At 51.7% G+C, this 22078-nt stretch overlaps 1 protein-coding gene across 1 annotated transcript; it reads left to right on the top strand.

Moving 5' to 3' along the window:
• Positions 1-1546: 1546 nt before the first annotated feature.
• slc7a3a (solute carrier family 7 member 3a) lies at positions 1547-19416 on the top strand (the record flags this gene model as incomplete). Its single annotated transcript, XM_084450426.1, has 12 exons — positions 1547-1627; positions 5087-5558; positions 5670-5831; positions 6027-6219; positions 6311-6429; positions 8916-9138; positions 9242-9381; positions 9899-10001; positions 12625-12839; positions 13135-13301; positions 18607-18715; positions 19265-19416. Exons 2-12 carry the CDS (start codon positions 5192-5194, stop codon positions 19414-19416), a joined length of 1950 nt encoding a protein of 649 aa, XP_084306552.1. The 5' UTR covers positions 1547-1627; positions 5087-5191.
• Between the last annotated feature and the right edge of the window lie 2662 nt (positions 19417-22078).

Below are 22078 nucleotides of genomic sequence, written 5' to 3' on the forward strand. Positions count from 1 at the left end.
GGACCAGCAAAGGACTGTTGTCTGGCATGAGCCAGCGGAATGCGACAACGGGACTGAGAAGGGCTACATTTCAACCAGACATTCCAGTGAAACCAGGTAGTCAAAATAACTTACCTGACATAAAATGGGCACCGCAAACGCGGTCATTTTTGATGATGTCCTCAGTCCAGTCCGTACGCTTAATAATAGTGATTTTGTCTGTCTTCCTCTGCTACTGTTTCCAGAATGCGTGCGCATACTTGTGCTGACTAGGCTGTAAAAGGGTCTATAATTTATAAATGTGACCAACGCTCGTTACATAACTTCTATAACATCCAACTTCTATAACATCCAATGACAAAATATGTCATGGTACATTGGTATGTCCACACCCTTAAACTCACAACCTTCGAGGTGATAGGCAGCAAACTATCCACTCGGCCACCACTGACCTGGGAAGTCTGTGGAGTCTTTTTCTTTTGATGTTCTGGGACCACTGCCTCTTGTGGTAGCAACATAGAACTGCAGGTCAACAACGCCAACAGGGAAAGAGGAAGGGAGCGACAAAAAGGATTCCCTCTTCTTGGTGTGTCGCTTACAGCCAACACACAAAAATAGAGTGATTGATTGATTTTAGTGAGTGCTATTCAGTAAAAAAAAAAAAAAAAAAAAAAGATGTATCGCCCCTTTAGTATGTTGTGTCTTGCTAATTTGCATGATTGTATCCAGAGAAGAAACTTCGTTCATGAATGGTTCGCTAGCTCCGCACTCTGCACCGTTCACGAGTTTATTTCATGGGGGTTTATTTACATGCGCCGAAACGTCATTGTCCCCGCCCCCAACCCAGAACCACTATGCGCGCATATTTATTTTATTATTATTTATTATTTTATTTATTTATAAACGTCATAGTCCCCGCCCCCAACCCAGAACCACTATGCGCGCATATTTATTTTATTATTATTTATTATTTTATTTATTTATAAACGTCATTGTCCCCGCCCCCAACCCAGAACCACTATGCTCGCATATTTATTTTATTATTATTATTATTTATTATTTTATTTATTTATAAACGTCATTGTCCCCGCCCCCAACCCAGAACCACTATGCTCGCATATTTATTTTATTATTATTTATTATTTTATTTATTTATAAACGTCATTGTCCCCGCCCCCAACCCAGAACCACTATGCTCGCATATTTATTTTATTATTATTTATTATTTTATTTATTTATAAACGTCATTGTCCCCGCCCCCAACCCAGAACCACTATGCTCGCATATTTATTTTATTATTATTTATTATTTTATTTATTTATAAACGTCATTGTCCCCGCCCCCAGCCCAGAACCACTATGCTCGCATATTTATTTTATTATTATTTATTATTTTATTTATTTATAAACGTCATTGTCCCCGCCCCCAGCCCAGAACCACTATGCTCGCATATTTATTTTATTATTATTTATTATTTTATTTATTTATAAACGTCATTGTCCCCGCCCCCAGCCCAGAACCACTATGCTGCATATCTGCCGGCAGCGAGCTGGTTGAGTTTATACCTCCATGGTTTCAGCAGACAGCAGCAGACAGATCGCTTCATCCCACGTTTCCCCTCTGAACGCCTCGAAACGAAAAGCTGAAGGTAAATGCAAAATATTCCGACACATGTTGCTTCACTTTGGTGGGCATTTTGTTTAGCCTGCTATTCTAGCTAACTTATTCTAGCTAACTTATTCTAGCAGCACTAGTGCTGTTACCGTCTTCCTACTACTCCCCTGGTATCTGATGCAATCCCCTCTATTGTGTCATTAACGAGCTGGACCAGCTCTTCCAGCCATGCTAGCTGATATCCTTCAGCCCAGAATCAGGTCTCAGACATGCTTAGCTACAGTAAACGTGTACATCATTTAATAGTGATTTAATAAAGCTAGCTAAGTCATGTAATAGTGATTTAATAAAGCTAGCTAAACCCGCCGTGCTGTGAATACCGGGTCGGATGTGCTGGAGTGTGTTTGTTGTGGTCCGGCCACGTTGCAGGAGGGATTAGTCCGGATCCGCACTAGATAGAATACCGTTAGTCTAGTCTAGTCTAGTCTAGTCTAGCTCTCTGTGTCTAGTCTAGTCTAGTCTAGCTCTCTGTGTCTAGTCTAGTCTAGTCTAGCTCTCTGTGTCTAGTCTAGTCTAGTCTAGTCTAGCTCTCTGTGTCTAGTCTAGTCTAGTCTAGTCTAGCTCTCTGTGTCTAGTCTAGTCTAGTCTAGCTCTCTGTGTCTAGTCTAGTCTAGTCTAGCTCTCTGTGTCTAGTCTAGTCTAGTCTAGCTCTCTGTGTCTAGTCTAGTCTAGTCTAGTCTAGCTCTCTGTGTCTAGTCTAGTCTAGTCTAGTTGCTCTCTCTGTGTCTAGTCTAGTCTAGTCTAGCTCTCTGTGTCTAGTCTAGTCTAGTCTAGCTCTCTGTGTCTAGTCTAGTCTAGTCTAGTCTAGCTCTCTGTGTCTAGTCTAGTCTAGTCTAGTTGCTCTCTCTGTGCCAGTTGAGCCACGTAGCAGCTATCGAGTTAAAAATGACGTTTTGTCTCCAGAATCCTGCAGGTTACCAGAGTGCGTCCATTAGCTCAAATCTATAATGTGTATTTTCCCTTGAACTTGAATGAGTCATGAGTGCAGCTAGCCAGCTGTTAGGGTTAGGGTTAGGGTTAGGGTTAGGGTTAGGGTTAGCCAGCTGTTAGGGTTAGGGTTAGGGTTAGGGTTAGCCAGCTGTTAGGGTTAGGGTTAGGGTTAGCCAGCTGTTAGGGTTAGGGTTAGGGTTAGCCAGCTGTTAGCTTGTTAGCATGGGTTTAACCCGCCTTTTCAGAGGTTGCATCAGTCTTAGCTAGCTTGCGTTGGTACAGGAATTATTATTATTGATACTTGGTTGATCCCTTTAACCTGATCACTATAAGCATAGAAGAAGGGTCCCATAAATATACTCACTTACTAGCCATATTCCGGTAACGTTAGCTAACGATTATTTTTATTTGAAGTTAGCTAGGTAACGTTAATCTCAAGACTAATCAAGGTGAGTTTGAGGAAGAGGAGTAATGAGGAGTTGTGTGCAGGCAACGTGTAGAGTTGTCCTTGAAATGAGATAGGTGGATGAATGCTCAATCACTCTTCACTCTTCTTCAATCCTCAGAAGCCTGTATTTTGTCTAGGGTTTCTAATGATTGGTTATGGTACTAGTCTTGTCTACATCTAAGCTTGCTCAGCAGATACAATATTGCCCCAGACAGTTGTTCATATCTGGCTTGATAGAGGTGTAAGCCAGAATAGGTCCGCTGAGGGCCCTTTGATCTGGTTTTAAGGGCAGGGCTGGGCAGTCTGTGCATGTCCGGGTGTTTCATGTGGAGGCAGGGGGAGCTGGTGCTGGCTCTTCTCCAGCAGGCTGAGGGTTGCTCAGTTCATTCCCAGCAGTCAGTCCCTCTCTTCTTAGGAAACACACCGTTCCATAACTTCACACAGCAGGACTGCTATTGTCTGTGACGCATGAGCTGGAGCCCCCTGCTGCTCTGCTGCTGCTCTGGTGGGCGGGGTTCAGAGGGCGGGAGAAAGGAGCGACAGAAAGGCCTGTATGGTATCACCAGCCTGTATGGTATCACCAGAGCGACAGAAAGGCCTGTATGGTATCACCAGCCTGTATGGTATCACCAGAGCGACGGGTCCTTTCTCTATGATGCTCTCTCTCTGGTCTTTAATATCTCTCCTGCTCACACCCATATTCTCAATCTGATGCCCGCTGATGTCATCTTTCACTATCCCATACTCTCTTTCTATCTCCTGTACTCTCTCTCTCTCTTTAACCCTCCCCCTCCGCACTCTCTGAACTATCCCGGTCCCTGCCGTCTACTGTATGCTTTCATTCCTACCCAGCGTGGGGTCCCAGGGTCCCAGTCCCAGTCCCAGCGTGGGGTCCCAGTTCCCAGATCTGCCAGATCTCTGGTGGGAAAGGGCCTCACTTCCAGGAATCCTCCAATCTAGCAGGGTGGTTGCTGGTATCATGGGGCTGGCTTAGTGTGAATACTGCGCTGGATAAGGGTCAGTTGTTCTGGCTGTGCTTTGTGTTATGTCACAGTATTAGCCTTGTTATTAGGTCACCACAGTTACCGACGATAGCCTATTGAAACAGGCTCGTAGAGCAACAGTTAAATACTGTAGCTTTAAATTGTTGTTGTTTTTATTTAGAATGACAGACAAAACAATTGCACACTTTGTGCAGAGGGAACAGAGAGCATCAAGTTGTAAGCAGGTTAGGTTAGTAGGTTCAGAGGTCCTATTGATAATCCTCTTAAAACTGGGCCTAAAGCAATGCGCCTAGCCTAGACACACCCAGCACAACACACACCCGCTGGCCTGCTGTAGGCTCTACAACACAGTGTGAGAGAGTTTGTTTCCAGGCTGTCCAACAAGGTAGTCCAGTTGTGTGTATTTATAATGTAGTCTGAATTTGCCAAATGCTCCAGTTCACACGCATACCCACGTACACGTTACACGTCACACACACAAGTGAAGAGCACAAGAAAGGGATTAGCCTGGTCAGAGAGGTATGGGCAACCGTTGTTGCCGGGGTAAGCTATCACATCAGCTCAGCTTCCAGTGTCTCTGGCCAGAACATGCAAGCTCAGGTTTAGGTAGCAGTGAAAACGATAGCTGCAATTTGAAACAAGCACAGAGCTGCTTGGTGGTGACATCAATTACATGTGTGAAAGTGTTAGTTTGCACATAGCAAAATTATTACTTCCACTACTTAGCGGCTTCAGAATTCAAAAGATCCAGGGAGTAATCGTAAGAAGAATTTATGTAGGGCAGAAAGCCCACCTGGATAAATCCTGCTTTAACCAAATCTTGCTAGGGGTGATTGTGTACAAAATATATTCAGCTTTCTCATAGAGTTAAACGCTTATTTAGCCTATAGAAGACGAGTCAGACCACCTAGCTGTCTGGATGGGATTTAGCTCAGGGACATTCCTGAAAACATGGAGATGAAACTGGAATTACCCCAGTAGGAAGGGGAAATGTGCAACATGCTTCAGGATAGTGGCACACTAACCATTCCCCCTCTGTGTTCCTCCTCAGGACCTGAGCAGCTCCTCCGCCCGCCCCACCTCAGCTGCCTCCGCTCTTACTTCCCCCGAAGTCACCTGAATCACACCCCTCAGCTCCACCCTAGCCGCCTCCTCTATGGCTGACAAAATGGCGGCCCTGGGCCGTGCGCTACTGCGTCGGCGTGCGCTCGACTGCTCTGGGGCAGAGACCCGCTTTGCTCGCTGCCTCACCACCCTGGATCTGGTGGCGCTGGGGGTGGGCTCCACGCTGGGGGCCGGCGTGTACGTGCTGGCGGGGGAGGTGGCCCGGGAGAAGGCGGGGCCAGCCATCGTGCTCTGCTTCCTGATCGCCGCGCTCTCGTCCATGTTGGCGGGACTGTGCTACGCTGAGTTTGGCGCCCGCGTACCCAAGACTGGCTCGGCCTACCTGTACAGCTACGTGACAGTCGGAGAGATCTGGGCCTTCATCACCGGCTGGAACCTTATCCTCTCCTACGTCATTGGTGGGTAGCCAAGTTGGGCAGCCATCTTAGAAGGGTGGTAGGTAGATTTGTTGTAAAATGCCCACATGTTTTTGCTGTAGCCCTTCTTCTAACCCTCCCGTCTTGCTGCAGGGACGGCTAGCGTAGCCCGAGCCTGGAGCTCCACATTCGACAACCTTGTGGAACAGAAGATCTCTGGGTTCTTCAGGGCTTCCATGTCCATGAAGGTCCCAGGGAACGTTCTGGCAGAGTACCCGGACCTGTTCGCCCTCATCCTAGTCCTGCTGCTCAGTGGTGAGAGACCTCTCTGAATGGCAGGCTGTGATAGGCTGGGGGAGTCTGTGTACTGTCTCTGATAGGCTGGGGATGCCCTTGTCCTGTCTGATTCCAGGTGGTAGTTTTAGTGATTATGACGACCAAAAGAGTACACAACATTACTGTGATGGCGTTGATGGTGGTAACGGCCTCCCTCTCCTCCTCCTCCCCCAGGCCTGCTGGCGTTTGGTGTGAGTGAGTCTGCTCTAGTCAACAAGATCTTCACAGGGGTCAACCTGGTGGTGCTGGGCTTCGTCATCATCTCTGGCTTCGTTAAAGGAGACAAGGCCAACTGGAACCTCACCCTGGAAGACTACCTCAACACCTACTCCTCCAACTCCACCAACGGCTCAGGCGTCCCGCAGGAGTGAGTCCTGCTCCTCCCCTACACGACCCGATGACCAAGACAACAGTGTTTAGAACAAACAAACAAACAAGCACCCCCCCTCTCCCTCCAGGCAGGTGGACCAGTCGTTTGGAGCAGGAGGCTTCGCTCCGTTCGGCCTCAAAGGCATCCTGTCCGGGGCCGCCACCTGCTTCTACGCATTCGTTGGGTTCGACTGCATCGCCACCACCAGTACGCTTCTCTAACACACACTATGCACCTCTACACACCATACACTAATACACACAGCGTACACTACACTAATACACACAGCGTACACTACACTAATACACACAGCGTACACTACACTAATACACACAGTACACTACTACAAACAATACACTTATAATAATACACAATTCACCACAACACACTATGTACACAAATACACACAATATACACTAATGCACACGGTGTATACTAATACACACTACTCCATACACAATACACTAATACACACACAACACACTGCTACACACAATATACACTTAATGCACACAATATGGATGGATAGATGGATGATGGATAGATAGATGGATAGATAGGTATGCAGATACACACACCCACTCTTGTGAGTGCGCACACACACACACACACACGGGAAACTCATCCCTTCACCTCACAACTCACTGCTTTGTATAATGTACACTAATGCACACAAGATGGATGGATGGATAGATAGATGGATGGATGGATGGATAGATGGATAGATGGATAGATAGATGGATAGATAGATGGATAGATAGATGGATAGATAGATGGATGGATGGATGGATGGATAGATGGATAGATGGATAGATGGATAGATGGATAGATAGATGGATAGATAGATGGATAGATGGATAGATAGATAGATGGATAGATGGATAGATAGAACTAGGGTTGTGCGTAGATGGTCATTCATATGACTATACAGCGCAGCTTCTGCTGGTCATTTAGGAAATACTAGTTGGTTAAACTAAATATAATATTATTTGATTTAAAAGAGAAAAAATATTTAAATAATGAAACGGTTCCTCCTCAGGCGTAGGGGAGGTTCTTACTAGGGGCAGAACCCCGGGGCCAGCGTGAGAACAGGCTGCTCTGGGAGATCAGTCATCTGCATGTTCCCATTGTTGCAGTCTTTCTCAAACTGATGGCTATTTGCACATGATAATGTGAGCACACTTCACTGGCAAACAATGGCCCCCCTGACCTAGTTACCATGTTAAATTAGGCTTCTAGAGAGAGAGAGGTTCCAATCCTTACTACAGCATTATAGTAGTATAAAGTCGTCCAGCTATAATCATCATTCAACTCCGAATTACACCAAAGTTATCTCGGTGAGTCAAACGTCTTATAATATGCCGTAAATAAGGTCCAGGTTGTCAAAAACGAGCATTCTCCTTTAAAGTACAACAAAATGCACTAATGCATACATGATACACTAGTTACTAGTACACACACTAAACAAATACAGCATACAACACACTAGTCTCAACACACTAGTCTCAACACCAGACCCAGGAGAGCTCTTTCGCTGATACGCTACGTGAGCTACGCTAACTACGTTACTGCATGCTGCAGATCTCTGTGGGTCTGGGACACTTCATAACTTCATAACTACGTTACTGCATGCTGCAGATCTCTGTGGGTCTGGGACACTTCATAACTTCATAACTACGCTACTGCATGCTGCAGATCTCTATGGGTCTGGGACACTTCATAACTTCATAACTACGTTACTGCATGCTGCAGATCTCTCTATGGGTCTGGGACACTTCATAACTACGTTACTGCATGCTGCACATCTCTATGGGTCTGGGACACTTCATAACTTCATAACTACGTTACTGCATGCTGCAGATCTCTATGGGTCTGAGACACTTCATAACTTCATAACTACGTTACTGCATGCTGCAGATCTCTATGGGTCTGGGACACTTCATAACTTCATAACTACGTTACTGCATGCTGCAGATCTCTATGGGTCTGGGACACTTCATAACTTCATAACTACGTTACTGCATGCTGCAGATCTCTCTATGGGTCTTGGACACTTCATAACTACGTTACTGCATGCTGCAGATCTCTATGGGTCTGGGACACTTCATGCAAAAATCTGGTGCTCAAATCCTGGCAATTCATTGGTAGGTTCGGAATCATTACGATCCCAATCAGTAACGACTTTTGCGATCAGGGTCCCCATCCATAGATACAGTATGTCCCGCCCATCTAACCTGGACTGCTGTCTCATTTGCCGCTACAACCTGTCACTCTTTCAATTCTGACCTGTCGATACGCCCTCAGAACACCAGCTTGGGTGGTGAAGTGGCCCAGACTCTACTATGTAGTATGCGGAGCACAGCGATTCAATGTAATATTTGAGTCTGGAGAGAGACCAACAACATACTACTACACACAGCACACTACTACACACAGTACACTAATACACACCCTTATCCACAGATGTAAACTAGGGGCGGCAGGTAGCCTAGCAGTTAAGCGCATTGGGCCAGTAACCGAATGGTCGCAGGTTCAAATACCCAAGATGAGTAGATGCTGATGTACCCTTTAGCAAGGCACTTAACCCGGTACTCTGGATAAGAGTGTCTGCTAAATGACTAAAATAAAAAACTAACCCAGGGTCTCGGCCTTTTCTCATCACTGTCTGTAACCTGTTCCTGTGTGTGTGTCAGGTGAGGAGGCCAAGAACCCCATGCGTTCCATCCCCGTGGGCATCGTGGCCTCGCTCCTCATCTGCTTCTTCGCCTACTTCGGCGTGTCTGCGGCGCTCACGCTGATGATGCCGTACTACCTGCTGAACACCCAGAGCCCGCTGCCCGAGGCCTTCAGCTTCGTGGGCTGGGGCCCTGCCAGATACATCGTGGCTGTGGGTTCGCTGTGCGCACTCTCCACCAGGTGAGGAGGCTGCCTTACCCCAAAACACCCCCAAAACCTCTCTCCTAGTGATGGCTGTCTCTCCTGGTCTCTCCTGGTGACAGTGTTGTCTCTCCTCCCACAGCCTGCTGGGCTCCATGTTCCCCATGCCCAGGGTGATCTACGCCATGGCTGAGGACGGCCTGCTGTTCAGAGCTCTCTCACGCATGAACCAGCGCACCAAGACCCCCCTCATGGCCACCATGGTGTCTGGCTGTGTGGCAGGTAGGGGGCTGGCCAGCTGCTACTTTGATGTGTAGTATGTGATGAGTGCATTTAATGTGTCTGTGTGGTATGTAAGAAGAGTTTGTGTGGCGCGTGTGTGTGGGTTATGTAGCGCGTGTGTGTGGGTTGTGTAGAGTGATGGTATTGTGGTGGCGCGTGTGTGTGGGTTGTGTAGAGTGATGGTATTGTGGTGGCGCGTGTGTGTGGGTTGTGTAGAGTGATGGTATTGTGGTGCGTGTGTGTGGGTTGTGTAGAGTGATGGTATTGTGGTGCGTGTGTGTGGGTTGTGTAGAGTGATGGTATTGTGGTGCGTGTGTGTGGGTTGTGTAGAGTGATGGTATTGTGGCGCGTGTGTGTGGGTTGTGTAGAGTGATGGTATTGTGGTGGCGCGTGTGTGTGGGTTGTGTAGAGTGATGGTATTGTGGTGGCGCGTGTGTGTGGGTTGTGTAGAGTGATGGTATTGTGGTGCGTGTGTGTGGGTTGTGTAGAGTGATGGTATTGTGGTATCTCTCTGCAGCACTAATGGCCTTCCTGTTTGACCTGGCTGCTCTGGTGGACCTCATGTCTATCGGCACCCTGCTGGCGTACTCTCTGGTGGCCATCTGTGTCCTCATCCTCCGGTAACCACCCTACCCTTCCTCAACACTAACCTACCCTACCCTTCCTCAACACTAACCTACCCTACCCTTCCTCAACACTAACCTACCCTACCCTTCCTCAACACTAACCCACCCTTCCTCAACACTAACCCACCCTTCCTCAACACTAACCCACCCTTCCTCAACACTAACCCACCCTACCCTTCCTCAACACTAACCCACCCTTCCTCAACACTAACCCACCCTACCCTTCCTCAACACTAACCAACCCTACCCTTCCTCAACACTAACCTACCCTACCCTTCCTCAACACTAACCTACCCTACCCTTCCTCAACACTAACCCACCCTTCCTCAACACTAACCCACCCTTCCTCAACACTAACCCACCCTTCCTCAACACTAACCCACCCTTCCTCAACACTAACCCACCCTACCCTTCCTCAACACTAACCCACCCTTCCTCAACACTAACCTACCCTACCCTTCCTCAACACTAACCTACCCTACCCTTCCTCAACACTAACCCACCCTTCCTCAACACTAACCCACCCTACCCTTCCTCAACACTAACCCACCCTACCCTTCCTCAACACTAACCCACCCTTCCTCAACACTAACCCACCCTACCCTTCCTCAACACTAACCCACCCTTCCTCAACACTAACCCACCCTACCCTTCCTCAACACTAACCCACCCTTCCTCAACACTAACCCACCCTACCCTTCCTCAACACTAACCCACCCTACCCTTCCTCAACACTAACCCTCCCTACCCTTCCTCAACATTAACCCACCCTACCCTTCCTCAACATTAACCCACCCTACCCTTCCTCAACACTAACCCACCCTACCCTTCCTCAACACTAACCCACCCTACCCTTCCTCAACACTAACCCTCCCTACCCTTCCTCAACATTAACCCTCCCTACCCTTCCTCAACATTAACCCACCCTACCCTTCCTCAACACTAACCCACCCTACCCTTCCCTTCCTCAACACTAACCCACCCTACCCTTCCTCAACACTAACCCACCCTTCCTCAACACTAACCCACCCTACCCTTCCTCAACACTAACCCACCCTACCCTTCCTCAACACTAACCCTCCCTACCCTTCCTCAACATTAACCCACCCTACCCTTCCTCAACATTAACCCACCCTACCCGTCCTCAACACTAACCCACCCTACCCTTCCTCAACACTAACCCACCCTACCCTTCCTCAACACTAACCCACCCTTCCTCAACACTAACCCTCCCTACCCTTCCTCAACACTACCCACCCTACCCTCCCTCAACACTTACCCACCCTACCCTCCCTCAACACTAACCCTCCCTACCCTTCCTCAACATTAACCCACCCTACCCTTCCTCAACATTAACCCACCCTACCCTTCCTCAACACTAACCCACCCTACCCTTCCTCAACACTTACCCACCCTACCCTTCCTCAACACTTACCCACCCTACCCTTCCTCAACACTTACCCACCCTACCCTCCCTCAACACTTACCCACCCTACCCTTCCTCAACACTAACCCTCCCTACCCTTCCTCAACACTAACCCACCCTACCCTTCCCTTCCTCAACACTAACCCTCCCTTCCCTTCCTCAACACTAACCCACCCTACCCTTCCCTTCCTCAACACTAACCCTCCCTACCCTTCCTCAACACTTACCCACCCTACCCTTCCCTTCCTCAACACTAACCCACCCTACCCTTCCTCAACACTAACCCACCCTACCCTTCCTCAACACTAACCCACCCTTCCTCAACACTAACCCACCCTACCCTTCCTCAACACTAACCCACCCTACCCTTCCTCAACACTAACCCACCCTACCCTTTCTCAACACTAACCTACCCTACCCTTCCTCAACACTAACCCACCCTACCCTTCCTCAACACTTACCCACCCTACCCTTCCTCAACACTTACCCACCCTACCCTTCCTCAACACTAACCCACCCTACCCTTCCTCAACACTAACCCACCCTACCCTTCCTCAACACTAACCCACCCTTCCTCAACAATAACCCACCCTACCCTTCCTCAACACTAACCTACCCTACCCTTCCTCAACACTAACCCACCCTACCCTTCCTCAACACTAACCCACCCTACCCTTCCTCAACACTAACCCACCCTACCCTTCCTCAACACTAACCCACCCTACCCTTCCTCAACACTAACCCTCCCTACCCTTCCTCAACACTAACCCACCCTACCTTTCCTCAACACTAACCCACCCTACCCTTCCCTTCCTCAACACTAACCCACCCTACCCTTCCCTTCCTCAACACTAACCCACCCTTCCTCAACACTAACCCACCCTACCCTTCCTCAACACTAACCCACCCTACCCTTCCTCAACACTAACCCACCCTAGCCCTTACTCAACATTAACCCACCCTAGCCCTTACTCAACATTAACCCACCCTAGCCCTTACTCAACATTAACCCTAACCCTGCTGACGTTACTCTGCAACATGGGTGCAATGATAGCACAGACATCAATAACACCTAGTCTATTCTACAGATACTAGATGGTCCGGTGCCACAGCATGAGGTCTATGAACCCACCGGGGTCGTGGGGGTCATCTGATGTGGACTGACCTCTCACCCTGTCCCTGTGTGTGCAGGTACCAGCCGGGCAGCCTGAACTCGTCCAGCCAGACGGAGCGGCTGGTAGAGCTGGTGGGCGGAGAGAAGGTGGCAGTGGGCGGGGACAGTGGTGACGAGGACGAAGACCAGCCAATCAGAGAAAGCTTCTCTCTTCGCCTCCTCTTCTTCCCCAGTGGAAGCATACCCACACACATGTCTGGAAACATTGTGTATGCCACCACAGCCATCATCTGTAAGTCTCACACACACACACACACACACACAGATCATGGTTCTATCCTCAATAGTGGGCCTGATCACGGTGCTGTGTGGTTCTATCCTCTATAGTGGGCCTGATCACGGTGCTGTGTGGTTCTATCCTCTTTAGCGGGCCTGATCACGGTGCTGTGTGGTTCTATCCTCTTTAGCGGGCCTGATCACGGTGCTGTGTGGTTCTATCCTCTTTAGCGGGCCTGATCACGGTGCTGTGTGGTTCTATCCTCTTTAGCGGGCCTGATCACGGTGCTGTGTGGTTCTATCCTCTTTAGCGGGCCTGATCACGGTGCTGTGTGTGGTTCTGGCGGCTCAGCTGTCTGCGCTGATGGAGGCCCGGCCCGGCTGGCTGGCGGTGTGTGTGCTGCTGGCGCTGCTCTGCGGTGTGTGTGTGCTCATCATCTGGAGACAGCCCCAGAGCAAGGAGGCTCTCACCTTCAAGGTAACCTACACTACTACAATACAATACACACTAAACACTGTTTTACTACCAGATGCTGAACTGGTCTCAATCTTTCTCTCTTCCTCCACACCTCCCCACACACCCTCACCCTCTCTTCCTCCACACCTCCCCACACACGCTCACCCTCTACCTCCACACCTCCCCACACACGCTCACCCTCTACCTCCACACCTCCCCACACACGCTCACCCTCTACCTCCACACCTCCCCACACACGCTCACCCTCTCTTCCTCCACACCTCCCCACACACGCTCACCCTCTCTTCCTCCACACCTCCCCACACACGCTCACCCTCTCTACCTCCACACCTCCCCACACACGCTCGCCCTCTCTACCTCCACACCTCCCCACACACGCTCACCCTCTCTACCTCCACACCTCCCCACACACGCTCACCCTCTCTACCTCCACACCTCCCCACACACGCTCACCCTCTACCTCCACACCTCCCCACACACGCTCGCCCTCTCTACCTCCACACCTCCCCACACACGCTCACCCTCTACCTCCACACCTCCCCACACACGCTCGCCCTCTCTACCTCCACACCTCCCCACACACGCTCACCCTCTCTACCTCCACACCTCCCCACACACGCTCACCCTCTCTACCTCCACACCTCCCCACACACGCTCACCCCCTCTACCTCCACACCTCCCCACACACGCTCCCCCTCTACCTCCACACCTCCCCACACACGCTCACCCTCTACCTCCACACCTCCCCACACACACTCACCCTCTACCTCCACACCTCCCCACACACGCTCACCCTCTCTACCTCCACACCTCCCCACACACGCTCACCCTCTACCTCCACACCTCCCCACACACGCTCCCCCTCTACCTCCACACCTCCCCACACACGCTCGCCCTCTCTACCTCCACACCTCCCCACACACGCTCACCCTCTCTACCTCCACACCTCCCCACACACGCTCGCCCTCTCTTCCTCCACACCTCCCCACACACGCTCACCCTCTACCTCCACACCTCCCCACACACGCTCCCCCTCTACCTCCACACCTCCCCACACTCGCTCACCCTCTCTACCTCCACACCTCCCCACACACGCTCGCCCTCTCTACCTCCACACCTCCCCACACACGCTCACCCTCTCTACCTCCACACCTCCCCACACACGCTCGCCCTCTCTTCCTCCACACCTCCCCACACACGCTCACCCTCTACCTCCACACCTCCCCACACACGCTCCCCCTCTACCTCCACACCTCCCCACACTCGCTCACCCTCTACCTCCACACCTCCCCACACACGCTCGCCCTCTCTACCTCCACACCTCCCCACACACGCTCACCCTCTACCTCCACACCTCCCCACACACACTCACCCTCTACCTCCACACCTCCCCACACACGCTCGCCCTCTCTACCTCCACACCTCCTCACACACGCTCTCCCTCTCTACCTCCACACCTCCCCACACACGCTCACCCTCTCTACCTCCACACCTCCCCACACACGCTCACCCTCTCTACCTCCACACCTCCCCACACACGCTCACCCTCTACCTCCACACCTCCCCACACACGCTCCCCCTCTACCTCCACACCTCCCCACACACGCTCACCCTCTCTACCTCCACACCTCCCCACACACGCTCGCCCTCTCTTCCTCCACACCTCCCCACACACGCTCCCCCTCTACCTCCACACCTCCCCACACACGCTCACCCTCTCTACCTCCACACCTCCTCACACACGCTCGCCCTCTCTTCCTCCACACCTCCCCCACACACGCTCACCCTCTACCTCCACACCTCCCCACACACGCTCACCCTCTCTACCTCCACACCTCCCCACACACGCTCGCCCTCTCTTCCTCCACACCTCCCCACACACGCTCCCCCTCTACCTCCACACCTCCCCACACACGCTCACCCCCTCTACCTCCACACCTCCCCACACACGCTCACCCTCTACCTCCACACCTCCCCACACACGCTCACCCCCTCTACCTCCACACCTCCCCACACACGCTCACCCTCTACCTCTACACCTCCCCACACACGCTCACCCTCTCTACCTCCACACCTCCCCACACACGCTCCCCCTCTACCTCCACACCTCCCCACACACGCTCACCCTCTCTACCTCCACACCTCCTCACACACGCTCACCCTCTCTACCTCCACACACGCTCACCCTCTACCTCCACACCTCCCCACACACGCTCACCCTCTCTTCCTCCACACCTCCCCACACACGCTCACCCTCTCTACCTCCACACCTCCCCACACACGCTCACCCTCTCTTCCTCCACACCTCCCCACACACGCTCACCCTCTCTTCCTCCACACCTCCCCACACACGCTCACCCTCTCCCTCCACACCTCCCCACACACGCTCACCCTCTACCTCCACACCTCCCCACACACGCTCCCCCTCTACCTCCACACCTCCCCACACACGCTCACCCTCTCTACCTCCACACCTCCCCACACACGCTCACCCTCTCTACCTCCACACCTCCCCACACACGCTCACCCTCTCTACCTCCACACCTCCCCACACACGCTCGCCCTCTCCCTCCACACCTCCCCACACACGCTCACCCTCTCTACCTCCACACCTCCCCACACACGCTCACCCTCTACCTCCACACCTCCCCACACACGCTCACCCTCTACCTCCACACCTCCCCACACACGCTCACCCTCTCTACCTCCACACCTCCCCACACACGCTCACCCTCTCTTCCTCCCCACACACGCTCACCCTCTCTACCTCCACACCTCCCCACACACGCTCACCCTCTCTACCTCCACACCTCCCCACACACGCTCACCCTCTCTACCTCCACACCTCCCCACACACGCTCTCCCTCTCTACCTCCACACCTCCCCACACACGCTCACCCTCTACCTCCACACCTCCCCACACACACTCACCCTCTACCTCCACACCTCCCCACACACGCTCGCCCTCTCTACCTCCCCACACACGCTCACCCTCTCTACCTCCACACCTCCCCACACACGCTCACCCTCTACCTCCACACCTCCCCACACACGCTCACCCTCTCTACCTCCACACCTCCCCACACACGCTCTCCCTCTCTACCTCCACACCTCCCCACACACGCTCACCCTCTACCTCCACACCTCCCCACACACACTCACCCTCTACCTCCACACCTCCCCACACACGCTCGCCCTCTCTACCTCCCCACACACGCTCACCCCCTCTACCTCCACACCTCCCCACACACGCTCTCCCTCTCTACCTCCACACCTCCCCACACACGCTCACCCTCTCTTCCTCCACACCTCCCCACACACGCTCTCCCTCTCTACCTCCACACCTCCCCACACACGCTCACCCTCTCTACCTCCACACCTCCCCACACACGCTCACCCTCTCTACCTCCACACCTCCCCACACACGCTCACCCTCTACCTCCACACCTCCCCACACACGCTCACCCTCTACCTCCACACCTCCCCACACACGCTCACCCTCTCTACCTCCACACCTCCCCACACACGCTCGCCCTCTCTACCTCCACACCTCCCCACACACGCTCACCCTCTCCCTCCACACCTCCCCACACACGCTCCCCCTCTCTTCCTCCACACCTCCCCACACACGCTCACCCTCTCCCTCCACACCTCCCCACACACGCTCACCCTCTCTTCCTCCCCACACACGCTCACCCTCTCTACCTCCACACCTCCCCACACACGCTCTCCCTCTCTTCCTCCACACCTCCCCACACACGCTCACCCTCTACCTCCACACCTCCCCACACACGCTCACCCTCTCTACCTCCACACCTCCCCACACACGCTCACCCTCTCTTCCTCCACACCTCCCCACACACGCTCACCCTCTCTACCTCCACACCTCCCCACACACGCTCACCCTCTACCTCCACACCTCCCCACACACGCTCACCCTCTCTACCTCCACACCTCCCCACACACGCTCACCCTCTCTTCCTCCACACCTCCCCACACACGCTCACCCTCTCTTCCTCCACACCTCCCCACACACGCTCACCCTCTACCTCCACACCTCCCCACACACACTCACCCTCTACCTCCACACCTCCCCACACACGCTCACCCTCTCTACCTCCACACCTCCCCACACACGCTCACCCTCTACCTCCACACCTCCCCACACACGCTCCCCCTCTACCTCCACACCTCCCCACACACGCTCACCCTCTCTACCTCCACACCTCCCCACACACGCTCACCCTCTCTACCTCCACACCTCCCCACACACGCTCACCCTCTCTACCTCCACACCTCCCCACACACGCTCACCCTCTCTACCTCCACACCTCCCCACACACGCTCCCCCTCTCTTCCTCCACACCTCCCCACACACGCTCACCCTCTACCTCCACACCTCCCCACACACGCTCACCCTCTTCCTCCACACCTCCCCACACACGCTCACCCTCTACCTCCACACCTCCCCACACACGCTCACCCTCTCTACCTCCACACCTCCCCACACACGCTCACCCTCTCTTCCTCCACACCTCCCCACACACGCTCACCCTCTCTACCTCCACACCTCCCCACACACGCTCACCCTCTACCTCCACACCTCCCCACACACGCTCACCCTCTACCTCCACACCTCCCCACACACGCTCCCCCTCTACCTCCACACCTCCCCACACACGCTCACCCTCTCTACCTCCACACCTCCCCACACACGCTCACCCTCTACCTCCACACCTCCCCACACACGCTCACCCTCTACCTCCACACCTCCCCACACACGCTCCCCCTCTACCTCCACACCTCCCCACACACGCTCCCCCTCTCTACCTCCACACCTCCCCACACACGCTCCCCCTCTACCTCCACACCTCCCCACACACGCTCACCCTCTCTACCTCCACACCTCCCCACACACGCTCCCCCTCTACCTCCACACCTCCCCACACACGCTCACCCTCTCTACCTCCACACCTCCCCACACACGCTCACCCTCTCTTCCTCCACACCTCCCCACACACGCTCTCCCTCTCTACCTCCACACCTCCCCACACACGCTCGCCCTCTCTACCTCCACACCTCCCCACACACGCTCACCCTCTCTACCTCCACACCTCCCCACACACGCTCGCCCTCTCTACCTCCACACCTCCCCACACACACTCACCCTCTCTACCTCCACACCTCCCCACACACGCTCTCCCTCTCTACCTCCACACCTCCCCACACACGCTCACTCTCTCTACCTCCACACCTCCCCACACACGCTCACCCTCTCTTCCTCCCCACACACGCTCGCCCTCAGGTGCCTCTCCTGCCATGGCTGCCGCTCTTCAGTGTGTTTGTCAACATCTACCTGATGATGCAACTGGACATGGCTACCTGGGGCCGCTTCGCTGTGTGGATGGCCATAGGTCAGTCTACACCCAACACACACGCACCCAACACACACGCACACACACCAACGCACACACACCAACGCACACACACCAACATACACACACAGCAAACACCAGCGCCCTGACGTTTGGGAGATTTCGGTGGCAAGGTCCTGCACATGCCCTCCCCCATTATGAAGGGAATGACAGTGCAGCGAAATCACATAAAAATAAAACCTTTAAAAACAAAAATATATTTTATAATATATTCACTTATAATGTAGTAATTGTTTAACAGCGCAACTATATTAAAACACATATACATCAGAAAATCATATATAAAATCTTATTCGGCCATGTATTTTTTATGTATTTTTTTAAAGGTTTTAATGTAGCGACTCCTTGCCATAGAGGTGGTGGGGAGGGGGGGGGGGGGGTCTTGTGTGATGTAAGGAACGGGGAAGACCAGCAGGGGGCGGTGGCGAGTTCTGCAATTTCCTACGATCTAGAGAGCTTTGAAAATGGAGGATATAGGCCTAAAAACCTCCACACTACAAGCCCTGTAACTCCAGCCTCCTCCCCCAGGCTTCCTCATCTACTTCTGCTACGGCATCCAGAACAGCAACGAGGCGACCAGAAGCTCCGCTCCCCGCAAGTATGAGCCGGCCCTGCAGACCAAGAGCCCCGTCTACCTGGGGGTGGAGGAGAGTGAGGGGGAGGGGGAGAGGAGGCCCTGATAGAGGGGCTGGAGGGGGGGTCTCAGGACAGACATTCTAGTATTAACACACATATGAACTAAACTCCTCCTCTAACCTGTTACTTCTGTGGCCTCCTGCAGGGCTGCTTCCCAGATACGGCTAGTTTACTGACTACTCTACTGCTAATGTACTGAAGCTGGATGCTCAGGCCAGGTGTGTGCGTGTGCGTGTGTGCGTGTGTGTGCGTGTGTGTAAGTGTGCGTGTGTGTAAGTGTGCGTGTGTGTAAGTGTGCGTGTGTGTAAGTGTGCATGTGTGTAAGTGTGCGTGTGTGTAAGTGTGAGAGAGACAAAGTGGCTCCAGCCTTCACTACATGCCCCCAATGCATTACTTCCAGTTGCCATGGATACCCCCATCACCATGTTTTTTACCAGTGCTCTAAGGCTCGGACCAGTAACACTAATATATTGTTAGTTTTTGGTTGGATTTCTTGTGAAAATAACTTTTTCACAAGCATTTTTAGTTTCCATTGAAACTTGTTGTAGGCAGCAGTTAATCACTAACAGTTCCACAGAACAGTATTGAATGATTAAATATCACTGAGCTCAACACACAGAACCGGCTCCATACTGTTCTGTCCAGTTGTTAATGATTGTGTGTATTTTGAGGTTTGTTTAGTCTGTCTTGCCTTCCAAATGACTTTCAATTGTCATTAGGGCTGGGTTAAAAAAAAAAGAAGATCAATCGATTCTGAATCAAATGATTCAGAATCGGTTCATGAATCCCAAAATCAATCTTTTTTTATTTAATGAATGAATGAATACATGAAGGAATGAATAGTTCATTAATTCATTCAATGATTCATTCATTCATTTTTGGAAATCAGTATTGATACCCAGCCATAGTAGGCCTGTTGATGTGTTGCATAACTTGGCAGTCATGTTATTAAGGTTACAGCTAAAAAAAACAACAGGTTTTAGTAACACTAACCGAATCGATATTGAATCGAATCGAATTGAATCGTGATAATCGATTCTGAACCGTGTGAATCGGAATCGAATCGATTCTTGAAATTCGAATCGATACCCAGCCCTAATTGTCATTCTAAACATACTGTACTTGTACAGTCATGTTTTCCACATGTTTGTGTTAAATGTATCATCTTTTCCGTAGCATCACCAAATGATTGATCCTGTTGGATGCTGCTAGACCAAATGAACATGCTGATGGTTAAAACTCAGTATGACCACTACAAGCTGGTCTCTAAATGAAATGTACATTTGTGCTCAGAGACACTGGAGTCAGTGATCATATTTATACTTGTTTGTTTTTATTGAATTATTATTCCTTTCATTAATATTATATTAGTGTTATTGACTGTAGATGTACAGTTTGTATCTATCTTACCTGTATATTGTATAATTATGTAAATTATACAAATGTACATGCTTGTTGTCTTAGATGTCTTGTGTCAGCTGAGAGTAGAGGGGTTTTGTATTTGTGCTTATTGGCATTTCATTTGAGAACATGTTTAATTGCATATCTTACCCTAATCAACTGGCTGGCCTGGAGCTCTGAAATCTTTTCCAGAGGAAATTTCAAATTTTAAATCTCAAAGAAACTGGTGCCTGAAAATCCCTCTGCCTCAAAGCTGCTTGGCTGGTCAACACAATAGATTTCCCTGTTCCTGGAGCTGTGGATACGGCTGTACTGTTCCTAGAGCTGTGGATATGGCTGTTCCTAGAGCTGTGGATATGGCTGTACCTAGAGCTGTGGATACGGCTGTACTGTTCCTAGAGCTGTGGATATGGCTGTACCTGTAGCTGTGGATATGGCTGTACCTGTAGCTGTGGATACGGCTGTACCTGTAGCTGTGGATACGGCTGTACCTGTAGCTGTGGATACGGCTGTACCTGTAGCTGTGGATACGGCTGTACCTGTAGCTGTGGATATGGCTGTACCTGTAGCTGTGGATACGGCTGTACCTGTAGCTGTGGATATGGCTGTACCTGTAGCTGTGGATACGGCTGTACCTGTAGCTGTGGATACGGCTGTACCTGTAGCTGTGGATACGGCTGTACCTGTAGCTGTGGATACGGCTGTACCTGTAGCTGTGGATATGGCTGTACCTGTAGCTGTGGATACGGCTGTACCTGTAGCTGTGGATACGGCTGTACCTGTAGCTGTGGATACGGCTGTACCTGTAGCTGTGGATACGGCTGTACCTGTAGCTGTGGATACGGCTGTACCTGTAGCTGTGGATACGGCTGTACCTGGAGCTGTGGATACGGCTGTACCTGTAGCTGTGGATACGGATGGCTGTACCTGGAGCTGTGGATACGGCTGTACCTAGAGCTGTGGATACGGCTGTACCTGTAGCTGTGGATACGGCTGTACTGTTCCTAGAGCTGTGGATATGGCTGTACCTAGAGCTGTGGATATGGCTGTACCTAGAGCTGTGGATACGGCTGTACTGTTCCTAGAGCTGTGGATACGGCTGTACCTGTAGCTGTGGATACGGCTGTACCCAGAGCTGTGGATATGGCTGTACTGTTCCTAGAGCTGTGGAAACGGCTGTACTGTTCCTAGAGCTGTGGATATGCTGTTACTGTTGTTTTTGATGCACTGTCCCATCATCAACACTAAGGATCTATTTTTGTCTTGAGTTTTATATGCTGTCTGTAAATATGGCCCTCGTGTATA

This window comes from Borostomias antarcticus, assembly GCF_949987555.1.
Source record: "Borostomias antarcticus genome assembly, chromosome: 15".
In the NCBI taxonomy this organism is placed as follows: domain Eukaryota; kingdom Metazoa; phylum Chordata; class Actinopteri; order Stomiiformes; family Stomiidae; genus Borostomias; species Borostomias antarcticus.